Source organism: Scardinius erythrophthalmus (genome assembly GCF_964197995.2).
Source record: "Scardinius erythrophthalmus genome assembly, chromosome: 2".
Classification (NCBI taxonomy): domain Eukaryota; kingdom Metazoa; phylum Chordata; class Actinopteri; order Cypriniformes; family Leuciscidae; genus Scardinius; species Scardinius erythrophthalmus.
Window position 1 is genome coordinate 5324823 of NC_138222.1, and position 10295 is coordinate 5335117.

General features: G+C 35.2%; 3 protein-coding genes across 6 annotated transcripts in view; 2 read left to right on the forward strand and 1 right to left on the reverse strand.

The window, feature by feature from the left end:
* Positions 1-4219, forward strand: part of neo1a (neogenin 1a) — a 172593-nt gene extending 168374 nt beyond the window's left edge. For 3 of the 4 annotated variants that reach the window (XM_081359651.1, XM_081359654.1, XM_081359652.1), the window contains 2 exons: positions 1485-1609; positions 2418-4219. In XM_081359651.1, coding sequence (XP_081215777.1) covers positions 1485-1609; positions 2418-2501 — 209 coding nt within the window. In that variant the 3' untranslated portion in view covers positions 2502-4219. Of the gene's footprint in view, positions 1-1484; positions 1610-2318; positions 2374-2417 lie in introns of those variants that run through there. The other variant, XM_081359653.1, reaches the window with a different exon arrangement.
* LOC308687271 (apoptosis regulator BAX) overlaps positions 1-10295 on the forward strand; it is a 423052-nt gene that overhangs the window by 192451 nt on the left and 220306 nt on the right. The gene's annotated exons all lie outside the window — the stretch shown is intronic.
* Positions 8291-10295, reverse strand: part of rps17 (ribosomal protein S17) — a 3725-nt gene continuing 1720 nt past the window's right edge. Inside the window, exons 3-5 of the mRNA XM_081359665.1 lie at positions 9623-9728; positions 8600-8665; positions 8291-8408 (exon numbers count right to left, since the gene is read on the reverse strand). Of these exons, the coding sequence (XP_081215791.1) occupies positions 8331-8408; positions 8600-8665; positions 9623-9728 (250 nt within the window). The 3' untranslated portion in view covers positions 8291-8330. The remainder of the gene's footprint in view (positions 8409-8599; positions 8666-9622; positions 9729-10295) is intronic.

Below are 10295 nucleotides of genomic sequence, written 5' to 3' on the forward strand. Positions count from 1 at the left end.
TCATTGAGCTAAAAAAATAAATATTTACGTATATATGTTGCCAACCAAGATTTATCCTACTCCAAGCTATAAAATGAGAGCATGTGTAGCATAAGTAATGTTTGTGGAATATTGAGCCTTAATGTATAAAGTGTGAATATAATAGGACCTAGAATAGAACCTTGTGGGACGCCACAGTTTAGAGTTGCTGAATAGAAGGGCAAATTCCCAATACTGATGGAAAAGTTCTGTCTTTAAATAGAAAACTAATTTATGCCAGGACTTTGTACAGTTGCAAGTACCAATAGTTGTCACACTTCAAATGAGCCTAACCGTATATATATTGCGTATATAATAGGACCTAAAATAGAACCTTGTAGGACGCCACAGTTTAGTGTTGCTGAATAGGAGGCAAATTTCCAATACTGATGGAAAAGGTTCTGTCTTTTAAAGGGGTGGTATAATGCCCTTTTTCACAAGATGTAAAATAAATATTTGATGTCCCCAGAGTGTGTATGTGAAGTTTTAGCTCAAAATACCCCACAGATATTTTTATATAGCCTGATAAAATTGTCACTTTTTGAGGGTGAGCAAAAACGCAGATTTTGTGTCTGTCCCTTTAAATGCAAATGAGCTGCTGCTCCCGGCACAGGGGGGCGGAGCTTCAACAGCTTGTGTCCTTTTACCTCACACACACATGCACCAAAAATTTCAAACACTTTTAGCCTTTTATGTTCAAACCGGAGTCAGACAATGATGGAGAGACTCAAGAAGAAGTGACAACATGTAGAAGCAACAGGATATTTGTGAATGGTTAGTTGATGAATTTATGTAGCTTATGTTTAGTTCTCTTCTAGTCATTGATTAGCATATTCTGTCATGATAATCTATAAATCGTATTCCCGGGGGCGGGGTTTATGTAAATTTTAGGGTTAGTGATGTCACTAACCCAGGAGGAATGTCGTGTAGTCCCGACCAGCCGTTTGTTGTAGTCCTTAAAAAGCAATTTCTTTAAAAGCAAATATCTCCCTTTGCTTTGAACTTTGAGCGTTGTAACTTTGCAGATGTTGTTTATGCTCAAACAGCAACATTACACACTAACTAAAGTTAGAAAAGTGAAATCATAATCAACCACCCCTTTAAATAGAAAACTAATTTATGCCAGTACCTTGTACAGTTGCAAGTACCAATAGTTTTCACAAAAACAAAATGAGCCTAAACATATACAGTGTGAATATAATAGGACCTAGAACAGAACCTTGTGGGACGCCACAGTTTAGAGTTGCTGAATAGGAAGGAAAATGACCAATATTGCTGGAAAAGGTTCTGTCTTTTAAATAGAAAACTAATTTATACCAGTACCTTGTACAGTTCCAATAGTTGTCACACTCCAAATGCTCTAAAATTAAATGCAATTTGTGCGTCTTTATTATGAATAGTATATAGTATAAAGTTTCATGGTTAAAAAGGAGAAAGACAGACACTGACTTGTGCGATTGTTTCAGGGCCTCACTCAGTTAAAACAGCCTCTATCGGTACATTGGGAAGGACGAGAACTCCTATGCCTGTCATAGTTCCAAGTGCACCGGATGGTTCGGAAGGCATCAGACTTCATGAAGATGCAGGGAGTGTGAGTACTTTTGCTCATATAATGCTCTGTACTACAGAGGTTAGAAAACATCAGGAATAGCACTCGCTGTACAAACTTCCATGTACATTTCTTGTGATTTTTTACAACAAAACCATGTACACTTGAGTCATTTCTGTTACTTTTGAATATGCTTGTGTTTCTGGTCAAGCCTGGGAGATTAAACTATAATAAATATAGTTTGATTATTTATACAGTGGCAATAAAATGCATCTAAAAAATTCGCAATAAAGAGTTGAAGTTAGCCATCAGCTCCAAAAGAATTTGTTGTATCCAATTAATTATGATAGGGACAATGCATTGCATAGTAGAAATGACTTACTTGCAACATTTGACATTGCTTTCAAATTATTCATTTTCATCATTGTGCATCAAGTCCTACGGCCTAGGAGTTTCTAGTGCATACATACTATAATGTTCTATGGATACTGTTAGATATCAAATATACTGTTACATATCAATATATTTTTAAATGTACAATATAATGATAACATTTTAACATGTTTTTTTCTTTTCTCTCAAACCTTTACCTGCTTTCCCCTTTTAACGGCTGTATTTATTATCTGCTCATTACAATTAATTTTGGAAATTTAATGAATGCTGAATGATATAATGCACCACACTACCGTTCCCCTTCATCCATTACCACGCATGTTACTGTGCTATTTCATTTCCCGCTTTTCTTCCGCAGTACCATTGACCCTCCCCAATAAAACCCAATTCCCTCAAACCCCAGCTCACCCCAACCCCACCCCCACCCCCCCGCATTAACCTTCTTCATCTCCTTCAGAATTACGAGACGGACGAGTTGACGGAGGAAATGGCCCATCTGGAGGGCTTAATGAAGGACCTAAACGCCATCACGACAGCCTGAGCACAATCCTCACAATAACACTAGACCTTCCCCGCCACGGGGAGGGCGTTCAGCACGGAGGAGTTCTCAATCATTCGCTAAACGGAGAGAGAGAAGGAGAGTGAGATAGGAAAAGAACAATAACGTTTGGGATACCTTGCTTACTCTCAGGAAGGAGAAACCCATCAAACGAGGACAGTGGACATTCTGAGAAAGGACACGTGGTTACTTCAAACGAGATGATTGCGATTTTTTTTTTTTCTCTCTCGGCATCCTTCGTAAATTTTTCCTTTTATTTTAGTGGAGACCGTTTAAAAAGACACCATTTCATTATCCTACGAAAAAAGGAAAGCTACAATATGCTGGTGTACGTGTTGGTGCTTGTAAGGCACACTTTACAGTGTTTCATTTGTGTCTTTATTTTTTTTTTGTATGTTTTTGTATCTATATATATATTGCCCCCGTTCCAGTGAGGTGAACGTTGGACATTGTCCTTTTTATTTCTGCAAAGCATTTTGTATCAAGCATTTTGATTGATGTCTCTCTCTCTCTCTCTTTTGTATGTCATATAATGTGCCATGTCTTATTATTTTCTTAAACATGTTTTGTATTGTTTTATATGCATATACACCTATCAGTTTGTATATATGTTTAATACGGACTCATGTTGTCACCACAGTAAAGTTTTTGACCTCTCGTGACAGTTTCCGTTAAGTCAGAGACACGCTGCTTTTTAATTTTGCAGTCTGCAATGTCACTTCCCCTTCGACATTTTGCCTGTTTTAAATGGGAGTTCCCTTCAGATATGCCTTATATTAAATTTGTGTGGAACGGCAGAAATCAGTTCAACTGGGAAAATGTTTTCAAAAATGTTTATCACACAACACTGTGATATCCTGTAACGCTGAGCTGTTAATACGACAACGTAGACCTCCATCACTCATGCTGGACTTGGTGCTGAAACTCAGAAACTTCAGGTTCTACACATGTAACTGATAAATGAATGAATTTGGTACATTTGAAAGTGCTTTATATGGTTGATTTCCTCTTTCTGCATTGGTCTGAATTCTTCTAACTCGATGAATGAATGAATGACATTCACTGTGAGATTTTACAGGCCACATTCTTGGCACTTGATGCAACAAAGTGCAAATGCAACAAGACTTTTATGCAGAACTCCCAGTGCTCATCTTTTATTTTCCATTATATTTCTTGTATTCGTTTCATATGAAGAACTTGTATAAAATCTCAACCTGCGAGGCAAAAAAAAAAACCCAACTGTTCCTACCCTGCTGGATATGGTTTTGTTCTGTACTTTCACCCAAAGAAAATATGTAACAGCAATCATAATTTAGTTTTATGAACTTAATGTCTCCTTTTTTGAGTGTCGTTTGGACTGTAAGAAATTCTGGGTAACTATTGGAACACGGTAAAAACAATATTTGGGTTAACCGATCAAGTTGTAGACAGTCAAATCTTTATTGCACTTTTTCAACAATTTCAAGAAAAAAACAATTTTACATATCCTGTGTTTTGAATATAAAGCTCTATTTGTGTAATGTAGTGTCATAGTTTAGCATAGGCAGCTGGTCTTATTTGTTCTTTTGCCTCTGGAATAATATTTGAGCGGCAGGTTTTAACTGTGTTGCATATGCAGAATTCTGTTGTTGCTTATTTCTGTACAAAGATCTTCTCGCTGTCTCTAGAAATACTCTGTGGCTTTTTAAAAAAAATATTCGAAAAACACTGCTTTTGGCTGTTTATTTGTATGCATCCTCTTTAACCCTCATGTGGTGTTCAAAATCCTATAACACCTATGATGTTCCCGGTCAAAAATGACCGGCCTATAAAAAATAGCTTATAAATCTCTCATTATACTATATTTTCACCCAATATTGGATTCAATCTTTTTGTCAACTTGTTCTCTTTCAGTTAGGACTGGTTTTATATTTCTATTTGCATCTGATTAATCGTAGGCCTCATTTATTTGATAGTAGGCATCTCATTTTTTGAGTAAAAAAAACATTATTTTTGAATAATTTTGGAAATATTAAATAAAAAAATGAAGAAAATTGCCACTGTTGATCACACTAGTCTACTTAAATTTTTCACCTGGAATTTTGTTTTGAAAAACTTTTATTTTGTACAATATGGAACATTGTCACACTTGTGGTGTTCCCGGTCAAAAATGACCGGACTACAAAAAATAGCTTATAAATCTCTCATTATACTATATTTTCACCCAATATTGGATTCAATCTTTTTGTCAACTTGTTCTCTTTCAGTTAGGACTGGTTTTATATTTCTATTTGCATCTGATTAATCGTAGGCCTCATTTATTTGATAGTAGGCATCTCATTTTTTGAGTAAAAAAAACATTATTTTTGAATAATTTTGGAAATATTAAATAAAAAATGAAGAAAATTGCCACTGTTGATCACACTAGTCTACTTAAATTTTTCACCTGGAATTTTGTTTTGAAAAACTTTTATTTTGTACAATATGGAACATTGTCACACTTGTGGTGTTCCCGGTCAAAAATGACCGGACTACAAAAAATAGCTTATAAATCACTCATTATGCAATATTATCACCCAATATTGGATTCAATCTTTTTGTCAACTTGTTCTCTTTCAGTTAGGACTGGTTTTATATTTCTATTTGCATCTGATTAATCGTAGGCCTCATTTATTTGATAGTAGGCATCTCATTTTTTGAGTAAAAAAAAACATTATTTTTGAATAATTTTGGAAATATTAAATAAAAAATGAAGAAAATTGGCACTGTTGATCACACTAGTCTACTTTAATTTTTCACTAGGAATTTTGTTTTGAAAAACTTTTATTTTGTACAAAATGGCACAGAGTTACACTTGTGGTGTTCCACTGGGCCATTGAGGGCCATTGTTTCAATTGGCCATTGAAAGTGAATGGGAAAGACATGTGTTAGAAGTCCATGAGGAATATCTTTAGATCTAAGTGATGGATTGTGGTGAGTTTGGGCTCTTTTTAATCTTAACAATCTCATGTAAATAATGATGTGCCATTTTCCACAATTTATGCATGCTTCATTGAGTTATGAGTTAAAACGCGACATTAGTGCTAGGCTACATCTATATTCAAGGCTCTGTGTGCGCCTGATGGGGTTCGTGTGTTACAACTCTATTAGGAATATCTTTAGATCTGAGTGACGGATTATGCTGAGTTTGGGCTCTTTTTAATCGTGATAGTCTGCTGAAAATAATGATGTACAGTTTTCTACGATCTGTGCATGCTTCGTGAAGTTATGAGCAAAAACCATAGCGAGTGCTTCATGAGTATATACTTGGCTAGGTGCGTCTGTGGTATTTTCTGTGTTAGAACGCCATGAGGAATATCTTTAGATCTGATTGATGGAATATATTGTGTTTGGGCTCTTTTTAATCGTGAGCTCCTGCTGTAAATAACGATGTGCCATTTCTCATGATCGATGTATGTTTCATGAAGATACGAGTAAAAAGGCCAAGTCTAAGCTACCTTGCCTGGCTACGTGAGTCAGTGGATTTTTTTGTGTTAGAACTCCATGAGGAATATCTTTAGTTCTGAGTGATGGATTCTGTTGAGGACTCATTTTAATTGTAAGCATCTGCTGTAAATAATGATGTGTCATTTTCCACAATTGGAGTATGTTTCATGAAGTTACGCACTGAAATGTGTCTAAAATTTAGCATCCATACATGGGTCTCTTGAAGGGCTTCTTTTACAAAAACCTCGCTCGAGTTTAGTAAAAAGCCTGAAACAATTATGCTTGTTGTATTCTACTCATTGAGACCTTTCAAATGACATATGACACAGGACTATCTGAGCTGTATGATGTATTTGACATATTGCTGAATGTAATACAAAAAAGTAGTTTATAAATTATGAAATAATTTTTTCTACTTATCAGCAAATAACTCAACACTACTTAGGAGTTTATCAAATTGGCTACATTCATTGTAAACTTCAGACTCTAAGCTTTCAAATGACACCTATTTTAAGTTGATCAAGGTAATATTTTTGAAAAATATTATGATTATATATTTCGCAGCTAGGTGGCGCCTGCGGGGGGGTACACTCCGTTTTAGAGTGATAACTCAGCACTCGTTAGGATTTTATCAAAGTGATTAAATGCATTAAAAAGCTGAGATTCTAAGCTTTAAAATTATACCTATTTTGTGTTGTTCCATTCATTGATTGCATTGGTCTCTCCCATTCACTTTCAATGGCCCATTGAAACAATGGCCCACAATGGCCCTCAATGGCCCAGTGGAAGACCACAAGTGTAACTCTGTGCCATATTGTACAAAATAAAAGTTTTTCAAAACAAATTACTGGTGAAAAATTAAAGTAGACTAGTGTGATCAACAGTGCCAATTTTCTTCAGATTTTTTTTTATTTTTCCAAAATTATTCAAAAATAATGTTTTTTTTTTACTCAAAAAAAGAGATGCCTACTCTCAAATAAATGAGGCCTACAATTAATCATATGCAAATAGAAATATAAAACCAGTCCTAATTGAAAGAGAACAAGTGGACAAAAAGATTGAATCCAATATTGGGTGATAATATTGCATAATGAGTGATTTATAAGCTATTTTTGGTAGTCCGGTCATTTTTGACCGGGAACACCACAAGTGTGACAATGTTCCATATTGTACAAAATAAAAGTTTTTCAAAACAAAATTCCAGGTGAAAAATTAAAGTAGACTAGTGTGATCAACAGTGCCAATTTTCTTCAGATTTTATTTTATTTTTCCAAAATTATTCAAAAATAATGTTTTTTTTTACTAAAAAAATGAGATGCCTACTATCAAATAAATGAGGCCTACGATTAATTAGATGAAAATAGAAATATAAAACCAGTCCTAATTGAAAGAAAACTAGTTGATAAAAAGATTGAATCCAATTTTTGGGGATAATACAGCATAACGAGGGATTTATAAGCTATTTTGTGTAGGCCGGTCATTTTTGACCAGGAACACCATAGGTGTAACAAGGTGAAAAAAACAACACAAAAAAAGTAAAAAAAATAAAAAAAACATTTTGGACAAGTTGTTATAGTCTCTGTGAACAAAGTCACTAAGTTTCAGTTCAATGCGATAACATTAACTAGTATTTTCAGGAAAAAGAAAATCTTCTGCGGTCAAAAATGACCCGAACACCACATGAGGGTTAAATAATTTGAAAATTGCTTTCATTTTCCAGCATGACACGATTACTTGAATGAGGACTTTTAACTCTTTCCCTGCCATTTTGAATTTTCGGCCAATCCGTATTTCCACTGTTGTACGGTAGGGGGCGCTATCACACATCTTCTGAAAGAGTGCAGAATAGCCAGATTTAAACAGGCAACAATTAACTTAAAAATTTAGCTTTTTTAAATACATACCCACATTCAAGTGTTGATAATAAAATGGTGGTTTTATTATAGATGGTGTTTTAGCCATTTATTCTTTTGGTATGTTCAGATATTCATACAACAAAATATCCCGTAAGCCCATAAACGTTGTGTGAAAGTAATCAAATGCTGGGGAAGAGTTAACCATCATTCTATAATAGGGCATAAATGAAAATATAGTTTTACAACTTGATTTTTCCATTGGGAAAGCTGGTTTTCCTCATGTAATGCTAAAAGTTTGGTATTCATAAATGTGTAGCATTTTTAAATAATATTCAGTTGTATTGTTTCTAGACTGTGCAGTTACAGTGATTTACTGCATTATATTATAACAGGCCAGATCTGCAGGATGAATATGATCATGAGAATTCATCACAAATGACAAACACGAGGTTGTTCTTCCTTGCAGTCTTTATTAATGTGCTAAATTACATCAGACTCCTCTGGGTGTTTTGAAGTTCATGCCGATGGTTGGCTGGGTGACCTGCAGGTTAGGGAGGTTTCCGAAGTCCTGCAGAGAGAGAGAGAAAGGGTTAATGTAGGTTCAGGTCCGTATACCAACACTAAAAACATTTCACATTAACAGCTCGTTGTTTCCAGGACATTTAACGGCTATTTTTTCCTCATCATTCACTTTACGTGACAGCACCGTAAAACAAGCAGATTGAATATTTGCAGCTCATCAAGGTCAAATCAACTTACGAAAGCCTTCAGCATTTCCTTTGTATCTGGATCAACCTCAATAATCTCCTGATCCAAAGCAGAGACCTGAGAATAAAGAGAACAAGTACATGAAGTGAGGGACTATTAGGCGTGTTTCCATTACAGATTTGCACAAAACTCAAAATATTCAAAACTATTGCGATATGACGGCGTTTCCATTAACTGATGTTATGCGACTAAAACTTCATATTTTTCCAAAAATACCAAAAATCATAGCAACGGACTATAGTAGGTTTGTGTATATCCCAGCCATTATTATTAATCAAAGGAGACGTGTGTGTGTTATCCAATCATTAATGGCAAGGAAAGCCCCTTATACTTGTGAGCGGCACATATGAGGTGTTTCTGGGTGTTTCTCCCTCATTTCTGCTTCAAGGTCTTGATTGTGGCATTTCTTTGAGGTTTAGAATCCATTATTGCTGTAATTCTTCTGTCTTTTATGAGTTTAATAAAGAAATCTGTCTCGTATTCTGTCCAAACACACCACGTCATCTACGTCAGGTGACTGTAAATGCACGAAAACTGTTTCCATTGTAGGGTAATGGAAACGCGGCTACTGACGTCCATTTACTCAACGTTGATCATTGTGAAATTTGGTATCATGCAACATAATATATCACTACTACATAAGCAAATAAAGGGTTAACAGTTTATAGGAACACAACAGTTCTGTGAGGAAAAACCTGAGGAATTCACTGGATTGAATCTTTAATTTAAGCATCAAGTCACTTTCAAAAGGTGATTTCCTCTATTTTGATCGCGACCGCAGACATCAGTGTTTATATCTGAACTTTAAACTTTTACCCCAGTTCTTCTGTGATGATTTGAATGATTGTAAGACAGAAATAGTGATACTGTGAGGTTGAAAAGACAGTGAATCTGTTTCATATCTATACATGAGAACCGCTCTGATCTCGCCGTGATCGTACTTGTTAAAGGTTTAATAGAGAGCTTTTTCATCTTTAAACGATGAATCGTATTGTGAAGTGAACAGTCGCTGACCTCTGGGACGTAGTTGTCCCTTCTCTCTCTCTCCTCCTCCTGCAGTTTGATGGAGATGCCCCTGACGGGACCCCTCTGGATGCGCTTCATCAGGTGGGTCACATACCTGCAGAAACAACAACACATAAGGCTTCGTTTCGGTCGTCGCATGTCTCTATTTTATAGCAAGAAATCCACGTGTAATAGGGCTGCACAATATATCAAATGTATATATAGTGATATGCATATCGCAACGGCTTGCAATAACTAAAGACTAAGAGAAAATCACTCGCTGCTCTTGGCTGAATGACTTTTGTAGCTTTAATAAAAATCAGGATTTAATTCATTAATTCATACATTGAAAATTAAGCAGTGTTTCATTATTACATTTGATTATTCAGTTTGTGTTGTTAAATAACCCTAATGTTGGATAACCTGAACCCCACTGATGTTAAAATAACACTTCTTATGCGACAGTAAAACACTGATGTTCACTTTCAGAAGCTGTAGGGATGTTTTCTTGTCACAAAAAAAGTGAAACAAGTATGCAGATTAAATAATTTTAAATGCATTTTAAAGATAATTTAAGTTTATTTTACAGTTTAAGCATTATCATATCGCATTATTTAATGAGTTATCGCATTTCTTCAATATTGTGCAGCCCTACATAAGATATTATATAGATATTATCTTG